The sequence below is a fragment of the Hippocampus zosterae genome, chromosome 10, assembly GCF_025434085.1.
Source record: "Hippocampus zosterae strain Florida chromosome 10, ASM2543408v3, whole genome shotgun sequence".
Classification (NCBI taxonomy): domain Eukaryota; kingdom Metazoa; phylum Chordata; class Actinopteri; order Syngnathiformes; family Syngnathidae; genus Hippocampus; species Hippocampus zosterae.
This window is the reverse complement of record NC_067460.1, coordinates 9,630,649-9,649,205: the sequence shown is the minus strand read 5'-3', so window position 1 is coordinate 9,649,205 and position 18,557 is coordinate 9,630,649. Positions and strand designations below refer to the sequence as shown.

General features: G+C 43.6%; 1 protein-coding gene across 5 annotated transcripts; it reads left to right on the top strand.

The window, feature by feature from the left end:
* Nucleotides 1–47: 47 nt before the first annotated feature.
* On the top strand, nt 48–18,530 carry cep295 (centrosomal protein 295). 5 transcript variants are annotated; one of them, XM_052078017.1, is made up of 30 exons: nt 48–375; nt 981–1,181; nt 1,431–1,555; nt 1,655–1,748; nt 2,716–2,832; nt 2,899–3,039; nt 3,905–4,088; nt 4,634–4,792; nt 6,079–6,384; nt 6,718–6,815; nt 7,220–7,411; nt 7,490–7,554; nt 9,334–10,483; nt 10,588–10,756; nt 10,901–11,041; nt 11,239–11,430; nt 11,682–11,800; nt 12,580–12,664; nt 12,811–12,993; nt 13,300–13,421; nt 13,857–14,289; nt 14,955–15,319; nt 15,492–15,668; nt 15,877–16,011; nt 16,081–16,150; nt 16,445–16,626; nt 17,372–17,546; nt 17,630–17,717; nt 18,230–18,329; nt 18,421–18,530. In XM_052078017.1, exons 1-30 carry the CDS (start codon nt 277–279, stop codon nt 18,460–18,462), a joined length of 5,709 nt encoding a protein of 1,902 aa, XP_051933977.1. In that variant the 5' UTR covers nt 48–276; the 3' UTR covers nt 18,463–18,530. The 5 variants fall into 5 exon arrangements, with proteins under 5 accessions (XP_051933977.1, XP_051933975.1, XP_051933978.1 ...); XM_052078015.1 differs by having other exon boundaries at nt 2,719–2,832; nt 18,230–18,530; XM_052078018.1 differs by having other exon boundaries at nt 7,220–7,369; nt 18,230–18,530.
* Nucleotides 18,531–18,557: the final 27 nt, after the last annotated feature.

Below are 18,557 nucleotides of genomic sequence, written 5' to 3'. Positions count from 1 at the left end.
CAACTAATTGTCGCGACAAAGCGCGCGAGCATGGCGGGATGTTTAAACGACAGGATGTGACGTACACTAATTCAAAGGGAACTCTTGACGTTCGCACAATTTTCCAAAATGTAATTTTCGTTTGAGTGGACTGCATCTTTATCTCACGCAATTTGATATGATCCTGTGTTATCCTTTAAGTCGCGTTTGAAGGGCGGACCGTTAACCAACTCAGGCTAATTAGGAGAGCTGCTAGCTGCGTATGTTGCTAGAGAGAAATGTTTACGCGGAGAAACAATGGCGAGGCGGGTGGGAAAATTACGACCGAGTCCCAACGAAGAGGCCCAGTTGATTCAAGAAGAAAGGGAAAGGAGGAGAATACTGCGTATTCAACAGGTAAACAAAAATAGAAGAAAAATTGCTTTCGCTTTTTGACGTCCCAATTATTTGTGACGTCATAAATTCATGTAACCTGGTCGAAAACACGCGTACTTTTTGAGTCAAGTTTTATTTGGCATCCCTACAAATAGTCTTACCAATGCCAAATAAGCCAAACATTCACTTTAGCGTAAATGTGAGTTTTCAAACTGCCGTTCGTGCTTATTGGTGCTCCCATCTCTTTCCCCGGGACGCAAATTAATTGTGTTCTGCTCAACCAATTACTTTAAAAAGGACTTTAACAAACAGGAACAGTCGAGTTGCCTCAATTCAACCTTTGCTAATAATCATGAAATGGATGACTGCCATTCAATACACGGACACATTCTGATCATTAGTACATGTACTCAAACACTTTTTCTGCAAAGAATTAATATGTATTGTTTTTTCTTGGTATGTTTTGGAAAAATGCTTGTTTTACGGAACCGTTCAGAAAAGCCACACGTTAACGTTTGTTAAAGATTATTTGTGTTTTTAAACATCAGGTGTAATTGGCTAAGAAGGAAACAATATTTCATCCTGTTCATGTGTACTTGACTCCCTCCAACCTGTCCCTCTCCCAGGTTCGTGAGCAGCAGAAGAACTTTGCTCTGCAGACGCGGCAGAATGTTGAGCAGCGGCGTCAGCGTGAGCTGGAGCTGCTGGGAAGGGAGCTGCGGGAGGAATGGGAGCAACAGCATAGCGAGAAACTACACACGTTGCAGATGCTGTACGAACAGAGCCTACAGATGGTCGGTCAAGGACAGAGGATGGCCAAAGAAAATGTAATGCAATATGACATTATGAAAATCTACCAGTTAACATTTACACAGGCTTCACTAGTTGGACTAGTAGTGCACTAATGTCAACAACTGCACAGTTTTGCCGTGCTTGTAACAAGTAGTTGTCCTCCTTGCAAGGACGGGTGCCGTGCCAGTAGATGGCCCTTTAGCTAGATTTCAACTTTCGAGACAACAATGTATTGTAAAGCAGCATCTCACATTTGGATTAAAATGTAATTTGATCTGAAAAAGGAGCCCGATTTGGCGGCCATAAACCAAAGGGAAGCGCTGAATCACGCAAAAGCCGAGGAGCGCTTTCGAGATGCCCTCAAGGAGTTGAAGTCACAGAGGTTTAAAGATAGCGAGATGCAGAGCCGGTGAGCATTGTTCAACTTTTGAATGTGGCGGGCTGAATGGATGGATATCACACCAAAACAGCGTGAGAAATGCGCACACTGTTTTTGTTTACTTTCCAGTACAATCAATGCTAGGAAGAAGGCGCTGCAGGTAGAAAAGGAGAGATCCTCAAAAGTGGCCAACCTCCCACCGCCTCCATCAAATCCAATTCTGGTGAGTTGCCCTGGTGTACTGAAATGTTGTGGTTGAAATGGCGTGAAAATTGAACAGATTCAAGATTGCCATGACAAAAAAAAGACTTATCAATATTATCACAAAGATAGGAAAGAAATGTGCACAAAATGAAAGAAAATTAAACATAGTATAGTTCAACATGGACAAGTTTATTCATTCATTCATTTTCCGAACCGCTTAATCCTCACTAGGGACGCGGGGGATGCTGGAGCCTATCCCAGCTGTCTTTGGGCAGTAGGTGGGGACACCCTGAACCGGTTGCCAGCCAATCGCAGGGCACACAGAGACGAACAACCATACACACTCACACTCACGCCTAGGGACAATTTAGCGTGTTTAATCAGCCACCATGCATGTTTTTGGAACGTGGAAGGAAACCAGAGTACCCGGAAAACCCACGCAGGCCCGGGAAGAACATGCAAACTCCACACAGGGAGGCCGGAGCTGGAATTGAACCCGGTACCTCTGCACTGTGAGGTCGACGTACTAACCACTGGACAAATGAAAGTCCACTAGCTGAATGCTAACATAATGTGGAAACGCAGTTCATGGGCAAACAGAGCATAGGTATTTACAAACCTTCAACATAAATGCTACAGTAACACACATAAGGACAACATACAAAGAGAGCAGACAGCAGTGCTCGCAGGTATTCCCTCTGCTCTGCGAACAATTAAAATGGCAAAATGTCAGACTATGCTCCACCGACGGGGTGTCATCCTTTTCTTCTTAATTACATTGCATGTCATCAAATATAGCTCACTCCCGCCCGGCATTTTGTTGCACAATTAGGTACAAAACTGAAAGCATAAAACTCCACATTGGAAAGTGCCTGTGTACTGTAAACCCACTCCCCCCAAAAATAGGGCTTTAAAATCCACTGTGAATGATGAGCCACAGTATAGTTGGTTTTTTATTGTGAACCGTGCTGTCTTCTCCTTTCAAGCAGGCGATTGATTCTGCGAAATCAAACGTGGGAAGGAAAGCCGACATCAGTTCCTTTGCAAGCACACGTTACCACATGCCCGTAGCCACAGTGGATCGGGCAGAGGAAACACAACAGGTAAAAGCCTCACCATAAACCGCCTGTTCCTATTTCGAGTTGTTCTAATTCAAGTTGCACAAAAAGGCGGATGTCCACGAGGGAGCTGAGCTGGCGATGAAGAGGCTTGTGGACCTCCAGAGAGACTGCGAGAGGAAGAGAGCAGAGCAAATAGTGACGGCGCGTGTTCGAGGGAAGACGGCTCTGAAGAAAGAGCACCGTGCACTGGTATGGCTTTCCATGCACATGTTTACATATTATTGACCATTCCAAAAGTTGTTGACATGCCATTTTGATTTTTAGTTAGCTTTCCTTGCACACATTTGAGGGCATTACAGTACCCATTGTACTGTAATACCCATCAATTCATTTTGAAAGATAACTGTAATAATGAATTTCAAGTCATACGGGAGTGAGAGGGAATACAGTAATCCCTCGCGATAACGTGATTCATCTTTCACAGCTTAGCTGTTTCATAGATTTTTTTTGAACACAGCATCGTGTTCGCCATCCTGATTGGCTAAGGGACTGTAGACTAATCTCCGCACCTCATCGCTGTACAGCTTGCCAAAGTTTCTCCATGGCAAAATCAGCAACGTTGACGAAACGTTTATCAGTTGTTCGTCAGAAGACGCTGATATTTTTTTTATTTTTTAATGGTCGGGCTTGAAAAAAAGTTTTCATCTTTGGTTTCCTTCTATACAGTATTTTTTTCTGTATGTAATAATTGTAAAAAAAATAATAAATCAAGAAGACTATCAGTACTTCATGAATGTCACTTATCACCGGTTCTTTTTGGAACGTACCTCCCACGATAAATGGGATTGCTGTAGTAGAAAGTGTTGCTGGAATTGCAGTCTTGTATGTAGTGTGCCCCATCTTCATATTAGTTTACGGAACACTTACTAGTGAGGAGAAAGAGGGGAAGTACACAAATTTTACACTGCATGGCAGGAATATCGAGTAAATGCAGAATGTGTTGATTTCATTTTATGTATACATGAAATATGTACTGACCCCATTTGGCGCAGCATTTTGTAAGTACGTGGTGGCCCGACCACCGTTAATGTTAGACCCTTTTTGGTCTCTGTAGGACCGCGATCGGCTCCTTGTTGAATTGGAGCACATGCAGCAGGCTGACATGCTCAGGAGGCGGCGGCAGGCATTTCAGATACCGCCAGTGATCTTCCAGCCGCCTCACAGGAGACGGGAGATGAAGGACGACTTCCAAAGGGACATGGAGTTTGCCTTTGAAGACATGTACACCAGAGAAAGGAGTAAGAACTTCATACTTCTTACAGTAGTCTACTGTATATTGAGACTTAGCCCTGTCGAAAATTGTAATTGACAGCCTCCTAAAAATGTTTAGAATTGTCTCTGTTCATAATAGGGCACAACCAATCAATCGGCAGACCAATTTAATCAGCCGACATTGGTGCTTTTAAAATCTACAAAAACATTGGAAAAAAAAGAAAATAAATCATTTTTTTAACACATTCCAACACAAACCAAAGATAACATTCAAATATTCCTTCCTCAAGAAATTGGGGAGCGGAAAGCAATTTTTGCTGACTTTCCACTCTGTTTTGAATGGTCAAATGTTCCGTCTGCACTTCTGCAGTTCATCATTTTGTTGTGATAAGGGACCAAAAGAGTACCGTTGTTATTTTCTCTCTCTCTCTCTCTGTTTAATTCTCCCAAATATTTGAATCATCCGGAAAAAAATCTGAACAGTTATTTCATACATTTTTTTGACGTGGAATGGCTATAATCCAGATGGCTTCAAATGATTCAAGTGATGCATGAATGCGCTTAATCCCAGAACTCAAAGGTGACCTGGTGGGCCGGCTCATCCCTGAACCACTTCCTGTCGTGTCCACAAGCAGCCAGGATTCCGAGCTAGATGTCACACTCGATGAGGCTACCACATCCAAACAACAAAAGTCAACAGTGGACCCTGCATCGCAGGACTCTGCCCATGGTACTTAACGCATTTTTTTCTTCTTCATAACCCAATTCCAATGATGTTGGGATATTGTATAAGATAAATAAAAATAGAATACAATGATTTACAAATCATGTTTAACCTATTTTTAATTGAATACACTACAAAGACAAGCTTTTTAATGTTCAGACTGATGAACTTTTTTTTTTTTAGCAAATAATCATTAACTTTGAATTTTTGGGCGGAAAAATGTCCTAAGAAAGCTGGGGCACGTGTTAAAAAAAATTTGCGGGATGCTCATCAAACACCTCTTTGGAACATCCCACAGGTGAACAGGCTAACTGGGAGCAGCTGGGTGCCAGGACTGGGTTTAAAAGGAGCTTTACTGAATTGCTCATTCCTTCCCACGCAAAGAGGGTGTGACGTTCACCTCTTGGTGAACAACCACACGAGAAAATAGCCAAACAGTTTCAAGAAAAAGTTCCTCAACGTGCAATTGCAAGGAATTTAGAGATTTCATCATCTACGGTCCATCATATAAAGTTTAAGAGAATCTGGAGAAATCATTGTTGTGTTAGGGCTAAGGTCGAAAACCAGCAATGAATGACTGTGACTTTCATTGCCTCAGGCGGCACTGCGTCAAAAACCAATGTGTAAAGGATATCACCACATGGGTTTAGGAACACTTCAGAATACCATTGTCAGTAAATACAATTTGGCACTGCATCCTGAAGTGCAACTTAAAACTCCATCAACCACACCCAGAAATGCGCCGGCTTCTCTGGGCCCAACCTCATCAATGATGGACTGATGCAGAGTGGAGAAGGGTTCTATGATCTGGCGAGTCCACTTTTCAACTTGTGGACGTCATGTGCTCCGGGCCAAAGAGGAAGAGAACCATCCGGACTGTTGCAGACGCAAAGTTAAAAAGCCAGCATCTGTGATGGTATCGAGATGGGTTAGCGCTAATGGCATTGGTAATTTACACATCTGTGATGGCACTTTTAATGCTGAAAGGTAAATACAGGTTTTGGGGGAAACATGCTACCATCTAAGCGATGTCTTTTTCATGGACGCCCCTGATTGGTTCAGCGGGACAATGCCGGACCACATTCTGCACCTGCTACGACAGCGTGCCTTTGCGAAGAGTGCGACTCAGGTTGCCGATGATAAAAGGCCATGTTAAAATTTATAAAGTAGACAAAAAGTGGCACTAATAGTGAAGGGAAAAACCCCATTACTAGTAAGACACTGTCGTTCTGAGCGAAGATTTCGAATAAATGCCCATGCAATTTTTTCACACATCCATTCTAAACTTGCAGTGAAAACCGACAGGGCAGCTCCCAGACGGGGCCTGAAGAATCTCCTCAATCGCATCAGGACCCAAAGGAGTGAGTCGACAAGCGGTAGCAATGGCATCCCTGATGCTCATTCTCTCGTCACTGTTGCCAGTCGGGTCTCAGAACGGGACACCGACGTCATCCCAGAGCGGGATGCTGTCGTCAAGCCCGAGGAAGTTGTGGAGAGTGCTGCGGTCGTCGATAAAGAGGCGGTCTCGGAGCAAGACATGACCATCGACACGGGCTCCCTCAGCAGCCAGCCCACAGAACCGCCATCATTATTTCAAGGTAATGCCACATTCAAAATATTTCACATTGTGGTTGAGAGAGTTCCTGGTATTTTCTTTTCTCGAGTTTTTGTAAAGCGTCTGTTAAATTACAATGTGACATTAGATTGAGGAATATTGGAAAAAATCTAAATGATAAAATTTGCATTGCAATGAACTGGGGTCCACTACGTGACTGTGCGGGCTACCCAAAGTTCATTGATGCTGCCCTGCCGGGCCAGTCCAAATGTCATTGATAAATATGATGAAATCTTCATGGTCTTGCTTTTTTAATATTTACTATTCAATAAGCTCTTTCAATGAGGAAAAACAGGGTCTCTTTTGTTTCTGTTAGCTGTGATTCCAAGCAGTCAGCCAGGCCCAGCAGACACTCAAGACAGAGATGACCTGTCCTCCAAAATTCTGGAATTTGAAGCAGAGCGAAAGAAAAGGGTATGGGATGGTCAAAGGACTGGTAGTCCACTTTGTGTAGAATAATTTTTCCACTGATTATTTTTTTCAGGGCAGTTTGGCTTGTGCTAATTGTGATGATTGGTTGATCAAATGAAAGTATACAGCAGAACCATCAGAGCTCACTTTTCGAGGTGTGTCACTTCACCGTACTTTGTTGACACTGATTTACTGTAATGCTTTTAGGACTTTGGTGGAACAGGTTCTGCAGGAAAAGGAAAATTGTATAAAGAATAGCAAATAAATAAAAACGGGCGAGGGGGGTGACTGTATATTTCAAATGTCTATGAAGGATTGCTCTCTCTGGGATGAGCAGGAGCAACTCCGGTTTGTTTTTGTCTAATTTCTTGGGTGAGGCTTTTTCTTGACCTTTTTATCTTCTGCAGGAGATGGAGCTGGAGCGGGAGAAACAGCAGCAGATGGCCTTGCTACACGAGCTGGAAGACCAGAAGGCCCATTTGGAGCAGCTGCTGCTCAAGGCTCAGCAGGATGGAAAACAACAAAAGACCCAAGAAATCCCTCTTAATCAAGCAGAGGTACCGCCGGTTCATGGCCAGGAAGTTTACAGAGATCCACGGGTTAGCAGATGTTTGAGTAAGATATTTTTTCTTGGTTTTGATTCTCAATCATGATTTATGTCTTGATTTATATGACAGCCGTTAACTCCTGAGCATACCAGGAGAATCCGAGAATGTCAAGCGCGCCTCCTGGAGCAAAACAGGTATGTTGCATCATCTGCTGCTTTAGTTGTACATTAAACACCTGATGTTCGCAAGGATAAGGATAAATAGTGAAAAGCTTAATTTAATTGTCGTGACCGTGCTTAAAACATTTTTATAGTTGCCTACATTCATAGTTTAAACCCTAAACTTTGATCACGAAACACTTTGATTTCAAATTCATCTTTCAAGATTACCTTTTTAAAAAAAGGCTTTTAGATTATTTTACAGCAAAACAATGCAACCATAAATAGAGCAATTATCCAATAACGAGAATGCCATTGTTTGTTAGCTTGAGCTTTTTCAAAGCCTCTCAGAAGTCCAAAAACAAGATTTTGTGCAACAACTTTGTAATTTGGCTTCACCTCGACACGAAAAAGTTCTACAAAATATTGAGGTGTATCACATCAACAGGCTTACTTGACACTATTCGTCAGCCCTTTGGTGGAATCTTGTAGCAATTTAGGACGATAAATAGAGTGCAGATACACTGTGGATAGGTGAGTTTTTCAGCAAATACCGTATTGGCCCGAAAATAAGACGGCCCTGATTATAAGATGACCCCTCTTTTTCAAGACTGAAGTTTGAAAAAGTACTTTTTGAACATCAAATAAATTTTGATACTGAAAATAATTACAGTACATCTGAAACAAATTATTATAATAATATACTTGAGAGAATAAGCATGTCATTTTGCCTCATTCAAATCTTAATATCTGAACATTTAAATATGTAAACTAAAGTGCAATCACATTCGTAAATGAGTGGCTTCTAGTTTTTGAAATGTAAATTACATCATAACTTCTCCTCAGCTGCCGGTTAACCTGGCCGATCTTTGACCCACTTTTCTCCAGATTGTCGCTATGTTTCTCCATTTTCTGTTATCTCTTCTATTATTTTCTTCTCTTTTTTTCTTACCGCTATATTTTATTTTTCTTCCTTTTGCTACCGCTATTTTTATTTTTACTCTTCGTGACGGGTTCACTTTGGCCTGGGGAGTCAAGTTCAGCATTCGCTTCAATGATATCTAGCGTCATCTAGCGTTGTAAATGGGTACAATGTCTAGACCCCGAATAGAAGACGACTCCTATTTTTTCAGTCTTCTTTCAATGCAAAAAACACACCGTCTTATTTTCGGGCCAATAGCTGAGATTAAGTTCCTTAGGAAAATATATGAATACAGTCTGGTTACGTTTCAGACACTTAAAACAATATTTGTAAATGGTTTAACCCCGGGCGGCCCGGTAGTCCAGTGGTTAGCACGTCGGCTTCACAGTGCAGAGGTACCGGGTTCGATTCCAGCTACGGCCTCCCTGTGTGGAGTTTGCATGTTCTCCCCGGGCCTGCGTGGGTTTTCTCCGGGTGCTCCGGTTTCCTCCCACATTCCAAAAATATGCATGGCAGGCTGATTGAACACTCTAAATTGTCCCTAGGTGTGAGTGTGAGTGCGAATGGTTGTTCGTCTCTGTGTGCCCTGCGATTGGCTGGCAACCGATCCAGGGTGTCCCCCGCCTACTGCCCGGAGACAGCTGGGATAGGCTCCAGCACCCCCCGCGACCCTAGTGAGGATCAAGCGGTTAGGAAGATGAATGAATGAATGGTTTAACCCCTTCTGTTGTATTACAATACAATACATGCTGATTCATATATATATTAAACACATTTAAAGTCATTTAAAACCATTGTAATCATATCTGGCACCTAAAATGTATTGAAATTTTACTCCTCTATCTATTGTAATGCCATCCTTTGTTTTTTTGGGGCTGGGGCTCAACTTAAAGAATTCATCAGCAGTCTATGGACGCGGCTCGACAACGCCTGGAAGAATACCAGCGCGCTCTCCAGAGTCGTCACAACATGGCCACTCCACCTACTCCTCTGCTACATTTACGCTCTACCGAGCCACAAATTGCTGCTGAGTTTACCTCACCAAGATCCACTGGTCCAGCCATGCCACCCAGTGTTCCCTCCACCAGTGCCAGCTTTGCTCCCACCCTGCAGACTGCAGAACCATGTGAAAGTTTAATCATTCCTAGGCAACAGCTACAGCAGATCTCTAATCATGCCCCTTTGATGAGAAAAGTTGTTTCAAGATTTGGGGAGCAAGCTAGAAGCCCGCCGACTTCCACGGAGACACTTACTTCTCAACCGGTCATCAGCGAGGCACTTCATCCTAAAATGGTCACCAGAGAGTTACTTCCTCCTGAAGTGGTCCCCAGAGGACCAGTTCCTCCTGAAGTAGTCACCAGAGTACCAATTCATCCTAGAATGGTCAGCAATAGTCCAGTTGCTCCTCAAGTGAGCACCACACACTCACTTCCTCGAACTCCAGTAGTCACTAGAGAGTCGCTACCTTTTACAATGGTTACCAGAGAGTCGCTTAGTCTTCCACAAGTCATCAGAGAGCCACTCCCTCAATTGGTCACCACTGAGCCAGCTCCTTCTCAAGTGGTCACCAGAGAGTCACTTCAGCCTCAACCAGTCACCAGAGAAGTACTTACTCCTCAAGTGGTCACCAGAGAGTCACTTCATCCGCAACCAGTCACCAGAGAAGTACTTACTCCTCAAGTGGTCACCAAGGAGTCACTTCATCCTCAACCAGTCAGCAGAGAAGTACTTAATCCTCAAACGGTCGTCAGAGAATCCTTCGCCCTTAAACCAGTCACCGCAGACTTTCTCCCTTCTAAAACTGTCACCACAAGCCTTCCATTCCGGCCCATCCAAACGGTCACAGAGGGTCGCTTTCCACAGTTTGGAGTACCCGCAGAAGATGACTCCGACCAGGAGGGGTCTCAGGAGTTCCACGATAGCAGGCAGCAGGAAGGCAAGAGAGAAAGCCTTGAGGAGCTGCGACAAAGACAGCAACATAGTCTGGAGCTCCTGAGGCAGGAAAAGGAAACATTGCGGGCTCTGATTAATGTTGATGCACAGGTGAGTTCAATCATTGTCTGTCGATGTCAAAATGCCACCTGGCGCTGTTGTCTTGTCATGTGAAAGTCAAATGGTTGTAGGATGAGGTTCTTTCCAATCCACAGCTATACAGTGAGGACTCGGCAGAGGACGATGCCGGTCCATCCCGCTCGGGACTACTTTCCTCCTTGCTCAAAATCATAGAAGAATCTAATGGGGGGAGTCTGACCCAACTGGGGCATCTGCAGACAGAAGTCGATCCAAGTCTTCAACCCCCATTCTCCAGCGAAACAGGTAATGAAGTGTGTTTCATTGATTTGTTTGTTTGTTGTTGGTGGTGGTGCGTTGATTTTTTTTTATGTCCACATACTGCCAGCAACGCGCTGTCGCGGGTTTTCATTTGATATCTTTGCCTACCTTTCTGCTATGTATTTTCAGTCTCTCCAGTCTCACTGCATGCTCCTGCTCGAGCAGGAAAACCCCCAGTGACACGCGACAGGCTTGGCATGATGAGGGAACAGCATGAGCTCAGCGCCATTGAGGAAGTCGAGACGCCAGTGAACACCAGCCTGGTGACAGGTCAGTATAAAATATTCATTTACAACAAGTCACAATTGTCAGGACACAAAGATTCTGACTGGGAGAGACCTGTGTAAAGTATCTCAAGACGGGTATTGAAACAATACCCGGGCAAACATCTGAAATGTCAATAGCAACTACAATTCTACATGCAAGAAACCATGTCTCTTCATCACTGGCGCTGTTCCTACTCTCAGGTCCGGAGGACGTTTTCTCCCTGCCACATCATACAAGGGACTGGTCTCTGCGGGAGCCATATGAGTCATCCGTGACCGCCCGACATACTCTGCAGACCCCCTCTGGACTAAGTTCAAGGAAGTCCACCCCACCACTCTATCGAGAAAATCTGGTGATGGGGACTGGAATATCCCCAGATACTTCTGAGCACGGTGAATTAAGTTTTTTTGAAACTCGTGTGCTGACATTTTTATTTTATTCACTGAAAAATTTGACATGTTTACGAAGACACCTAATATTTCGACTCTGAGGAATCTAGTCAGAAAATATATTTTTAAAATCTGTATGATGCCTGGTACCAAATGACTCATGGACCAGTATTGGTCCACATCTTGCAGGTTGGCAAGCCATGGTGCAGCAGTTCTGGTCGGGTTTATTTGAAAATGGAATTTCTCTTTTCCAGGTTCATATCAACAGATCTCATCCAACTCTGAGAGGGGATCCGATTCCTTTGGCATGTCACTCACGATCAGCGACTCACTCCCACATACTACCAGGGCACCTGGAGGGGCAAGTCCGCCGGTAGGGCTGTTGTTTTTATTCAAGGGGTGGCATTGCATTCGGGTACACTTCTCATGCCCTCTGAGGTTCACAAGTTGTGAATCAATGATGAAAAATAGCCAAATCTGAGTGCCTTGGCAATATCTGTCTTGGCCTTTGATTATGCATGAGAAGCTTTTCGTCTTTATGTCTGTCCGTGTTTGTCAGAATGTTTGTGGGTGTGTGAGTATGTTTGCGATCGTTTGTGCGTGCGAGAGTGTCATCTTATTGTGTGTACTGAGCGATGATGTAAACAAAATTACCTGAATTGTATTTAACAGCGAAATACATTTCATGAGGGCTTCTACACTTGAACTGAGCTCAGTGTGTGTGTGCGCGTGTGTCTGTGCGCGTGTGCGTGTGCGCGTGTGTGTGCGTGCGTGTGTGCGACGCATGTTTTTCTTTGTTTTTTTTTTTTTTAATGTTCGTGCACTGAGTGATGATGTAAATCTTCTTGACCTGAAGTGTATTTTTGACTAAAAATACATTTCCATGAGGGTTTCTACACTTGAACTGAGCTCGGCTGTGTCCATTTAATCTTAAGTTTGCTTAGAAGAGAGCTTTTTTGGGGGGAGGTTACGGGGGTAAAATGCTTAACCGCCTCCACCCCATATTTGGGGGGGATAAGCATTTTACCCCATGGTAAGTGTAGGTGCACTAAATTATTATTTGTGAAGGACAATGTATCGTAGGATTTTCTTGTAAATGCATGCATCTACCACTTACCCTAACTATGTGTGCGCTTGGGCTTGGGTTGTTAGTCTACACATGGAACAGCTGATGTGGAATGCCTGTCCACCACCACCCTGTCCACTGGGAGCTATATCACCAGTGATCCAGAGGCAGGTGAGAAATCTGTCTGCTAGCACACATCTTGGTAGCACTGGCTCGTGTATTTTTGAGACTGTATGGAAAGAGGAATAAAAGAAAATGTTGCAGGCACGTACATGTTGACTTTGGTCTCTGGTTTAAACCTGAAGTGTCATTATCAGGTAAATCTCCAACTCTTGGAGCGGCGCAGTCTTCTCAACTTGGCACCTCCTCCAGTCATGCTGCAGGCCAACCCCAAGCTGCTCTGCCTACCGCCCTGTTCAGCGGCGGCAACGTCCAGCGGATTATCAACCGATATGTTCAAGAGCTCGACGTCTCTTTCAGCGCCGTGGTTAAAAGCACAGGTACAGCGTGCGTTAGATGCTTCCCCCGCCATGCGGGATGCTTTTGTTCACCGTGGGACATTTTGAGCAGGGGTTGGAAAGGTTCTTCTTCAGGGCTAAGTAATTAACAGATGAGGTTGAGAAAAAAAAATCTCAATGTGATTTGTTGGTCAGCAACAAAAAAATATTAAAGAATTCCCCCCCCCCCCAAAAAAAAAGAATAAATCGGCAAATGGTCCCACATGCGCGAGGCGATGAAAAAATATGTTGCATTGTCTCATGTGAAATGCCCGACTTCACATAATTTCCCCTGTTTTTGATCTCCAGACACCGAAGTCTCCGTTTTGGAGGAGCTTCACCCTTTTGGCCAAGCCACTGGGAGGCGAGAGGACGATGACGAAGAATCACGCGTGACTCTTCCCTCTCAAGCCGCCCACACAACGGACATGGTTAGTGAGCCACAAAGCCGTCTGAAAGGCTTGACATTTGTTTACTATTTTTACATTGCTTTGCATATTGAATGATAATGGAAATCTACTTGAAGGCAGTGAAAAAGAAGTTAACGCTAATTGAAGTGCACCTTGTTTCATGTTAATTCATAATGTATTTGCCTTTATTTTAGTGTAAGCCGAATCTATAAGACCAAAACATTGAAGTATTATAAATTTGTCTTGTTTGGTAGAAAAAAAGCACGGAAAGAGGACCTTGAAAAAAATGATTTAAAAAAAAATTACAATTGCAATAATGAAGGGGGGGGGGAAATCACCATTTCCTTTTTTTAAAATTGTATTTATTTATTTTTTTACCAAAGTCTTTCTACTACAAATTTTTAGTTTCTACTCATGGACATATGTTCAACCAAGCCCCTATTGTTCATCTTCCAGAATCATGACCACACTGCCCGCCCAATCACCGAGCAACTCTCAGTTTGCGAGGATCAGGATTCATTCAGACCTCTAATTGGTCAGCCGGGGGATCAGTCCTCCTGTCTTCTTGCCGAACAAAGAGACACCGGAGCCATGGAGCCGCTGATGGGTCAACCGTCGGCTCACTCGTCTATGATCGGGCAGCCATCTGGCCCGCCACTTTCTGCCGGATGGGACTCTGAGTCACATCATGGAACAAGTCTGAGTCACATCACGGAACAAGTGTCGCAAGAGTCAAGCCAGCGCAGGCATAGAGACGAGCGGGACCCCTGTGCGGATCAGCTTACGTCTCGGACAGAACCGTCGTTGGACGAGCATCCGGAGGAGAGCTCCATGAGACCGCTTGTCGCAGAGTTGGACGTGTCTTCTGGCCAGGACAGTGGAAGCTCAGGTTTGAGGATATGGAGGCACTTTTTGGACAGTGAATTTGATTTTTTTCATACCAAAAATACTTATTGAAGTGATCCCGCCGCCCAATTATGTCTTATATACTGTATCTTATATAAGATTTCATGATACATTTTAAATATTGAAGTATTTATTTCTGTATTTCTCTACAGACCATTCGAAGAGGGAATGTCAAACAGCCATTTGAGAATTGTATTTATATGTATTTTTTAATCTTTACCACCAAAAGCAAAAACTAATAAAAACTAAAACAAAATTAAACATTTCCCCCCAAAAAAACCACACAAACCTGCCCTACAAAACGAATTAAAACTAACTGAATTTTTAAGACTAAATAAAAACGATCTTTCAAGCAAAATCCAAAACTGTTATCTTATCACCACAGCTACTTCACAACTAGCAGCAGTTTACTGTCAAACTAAACATAAAACAAAAGAGAATGACTTTATTAATTATTGTAAACAGTCATATCACTTTTCCTCAGGGAAAGCCACAAGCCTAATGCTAACATACAACCAATTTGCCATGGACACGCTAATGACTGGCATCTGTGTTGTGGCGTTACAATGCCTGAAGTCTGAATTACTGTGGAAATGTCCAACTGAGAACATTCTCTTAATTTGGCATGCTTTGTCTTTTTTTTTTAAGGTGAAAGAACTGGCACGGATCTCAGCGCTTTATCAGAGGGCACCATTCTTCCGCATGTGTCGTCACCCCCCGAAGCCTCCGATCACGGTGTTTCAGTCCCCGGTGTGAATCCTCTCCCGCCCGGAGCAGTCTCCTTTCACCCCCTTCCGGCCGAGATCACCAACAACGAGACGGCCCCGGACCCGTCCGCCGTCTTTCATGACTCCTCCAACGGACGTCTCTCCAGCGGCGAGCTCAGTACGTCGGCACATTCTGACCTGCAGTCACACGATGGCGTCTCTGAGAGCGAGCAATCCACCGAGCACTTCAGGGCGGAGGACGACTCTCAAGAGATATCCGCTTGGCATTGCGTCGACTCTCCGCAGGTTGTGTGAGGGAGTGCGAGTGTGTGGGTGTGTGTTCGCACATCTGTTCTTCTGTTTGATTTTTGTGCCCGTTTTGTTTTTTGTGTATGCATCTTTTGGTTTGTGTCTGTTTGGTGTGTATGCGTTCACCTAAATGAGCATAACAAAATATTTGCCTCCTTTCTAATTTCAGGCTATGCAGCTCTCCCAATCTGACGCGAGTGACACTTCGTCTCCATTCAGCATACTCCCGGAAGACAATGTGGAAGAAGAGCAGCTAGGAGTGCAGGCTCCAATTGCCGACCCCCTTACAGAAGTGAAGGCAGAGCACAATTTGAACCTGAGGATGGATTTCACTGCGAAGCTACCGGTACATTTTTTGACACGACAGTTCGTGCGTGTGTGAGTTTTTGGTCATGTTTCCTAATATGGCTGACTACTTTCTGTGAATAAGTGTCTTTTTGATAATTGCATGTTTGTAATTTTATTTTAACCAATGGGCTGCAATTTGCGAGGTGCTTAGCTGATCTTCATTGTTTCAGTGACAGTGACAAAGTTTTGTTTTATTCTGTTTCCAGGAAGCGGGCAGTACCAAGGGCATCCTGGAGCAGTCCCAAATAACATTGTTGAGCTTGACGGACATCACGCTACAGGATAGCATGGAGCCTGAGGAAGAAGTCATGTGGGCGGATGAAGAACAGAAAGGCCATGAGGTACTTGTGTTGGCATTCCAGAACCGTCTCAAGAACACGTCCATTCCCATATAAACTTCTCTATCACAGGAGTCCCAAACAACCATCATGAAGGAACCTTCAGGGTCCTTAAAAGATTACGAGAGCTCAGTACATGCAGGTAAAGTCTGCCATTTATTTGCCCACGTCTTTTTGACTTATGACTCTTAAGTAAGTTAATTGCCACAATAACATTAAAAAGTGATATATGTGTATATATATGTTTTTTACCCTTCACATACGCAGACCATCTATTTATTAATTAATTTATTTATTTTCACGCCTCATTGGAATTATGGAGACACTTAAAGGGGAGGGGGTTGCGCGAGGAAGGTATCTTGAAAGGTGAAAAGTGATTTCTATTGGATTTTTTCAAGAGGTTTTGGGTGTGATCTTTTTTTTTTCCTGCCATCAGGCATGCTCCTCGAGTTCAACTGGGGGTCCCGAGACCAAGGGCACTTTGAGGAGAAGCGCCAAAGTCTTCTGAAGAGATCAGCCCGCCGGGTGGAACAAGTCAAGGCTAAAGGGGCACTGGCCAGGTCTCGAGCAGCGGCTGAGGACAGCGTGCAGTCAGGGGAACGCCCTCTGCAGACCAAGGTTATTATATTTCAATAAAAATAATGAAATTACAAATAAATAAAATTGATAGGACATTTTCATAGATGAAATAAAATTAAAAGGTATTTGAAAAAATAAATATGAACTGAAAATGCATTTTGTTTCCAAAACAAAAACTGACCTTTTTTTAAAATCTTGCACTCAACAAATCCCTTACATAACAAAACTAATACTAAAACTAATAAACACTAAACTAAAATGAAGCATTTTCCCCCAAAATAAATTACAAATATTAAACTGAGAAAAACATACAAGGGCGGCACGGGACACAACTGATTAGCACCTCCGCCTCACAGTGCATTGGTGCAGAGTTCGATTCCGGCTCCGGCCTTCCTGTGTGGAGTTTGCATGTTCTCCCCGTGCCTGTGCGAGTTTTCTCCGGATATTCTGGTTTCCTCCCACAGCCCAAAAACATGCCTGGTAGGTTAATTGAACACTCTTAAGTGTCCCTACCTATGGTTGTTTGTCTCTATGTGCCTTGCGATTGGCACGGCAACCAGCTCAAGGTGTACCGCACCTTCTACCTGAATACGACTGGCATAGACTCCAGCACGCCCGCAACCCTCGTGGATAAGTGGATCAGATAATGGATGGATGGAAAAACACACAAAAAACCCACACTAGATGCTAATGAAAACTAACTGAACTTGAAAAATAAGAGTCAAAACGGAGGGAAAGAAATACCTTGAATAAAAAATCACAAATTATTATAACCCTGCTGCAGACTCAGTCGGTACACCGGGAGCAAGTCAAAGCCAAAGGGGCGCCGGGCAAGACTGGAGCAGCTGCAGAGGTCTGCAGGGAGTGTCCTGCACAGACTCAACAGGAAGGCAAAGTTGATAACTCCAAAACGGCCAAGTCCACTTTGGTCAAGCAACAAAAGTCCCCGACTACACCAGGTAGAAAATGTGATGAGTAACTGCATGGACGGAGTAGATAGATCTGCATGCCCCAGAAGTTGAGTGCCAATTATTTTTCCCAGTAACGAGCATGTCAGCAAAGCTGAATGAGCACAACCAAGTCAAGAGCAGCAAACAAGAAGTTACTGAGATGCACAGACGAACTCAGAGGTATTTCTAAAGTTTTTTTTTCCTCAAAGGAGCCACTTTGCATATTTTGGGCAATATCCATTTTTTTTTTTTTTGTCCTGTCTGACATGATTGCGGCTGTGTTTCTATGAGTTTAATTTATGGGTTTTTGTTTTTGGATGTTGTTTCTTAACATCATGAATACATTTGAGTGTCGTTTATAAGGCACAGGAATGGCCTGGCATGTAAGCAACAAGAGCGTCACCGATCCGATGCCCTTTCAGCTGTTTATTGAATGGCAGAAAGAGTCAAACATACAAATACAAAATGAGATCACTTGCGGGGAGCTGCTGTCCATCACATATCCTGCCCAGATGCTGGCAAAAAACTCAACAAACCTCTATTGCTTTACATTATTTTTATTTTTGAAAATACAGTGCAGTGGAAAATCCATTTGCCATATAACTACATTGAGTTACAATATTTTTCATGTGATTTATTAAACTGTTAAATGAAGGTACCGCTGTATTAACAGTGAGTTTGTTTTCTTTCAGACTCTATGAGCAGCTGGAGGAGGTGAAGTTGCGCAAGGCTGTTCAGAGCCGGCAGGAGGCATATGCCAGGAACCGACAGAAAGCCAAAGCCTTCCACATTGTAAATCATCACACTCACTTTCCCTCTTGGAGATATTACGCTTACAACGGGGCGCACAACTGACGCAAAGTATGTTTTTATTCCCACACAGAAAACCCTTCAGAAGCTCCGTGCCAAGCAGACTCGTCCATGAGTGAATGTTTTCAAACTTGTGTAAATGAAATTAGAGATTTTATCAATAAAGCTTTTAACTTATTCAAACATTGTGGTGTCTTATGCTGTAGGTCA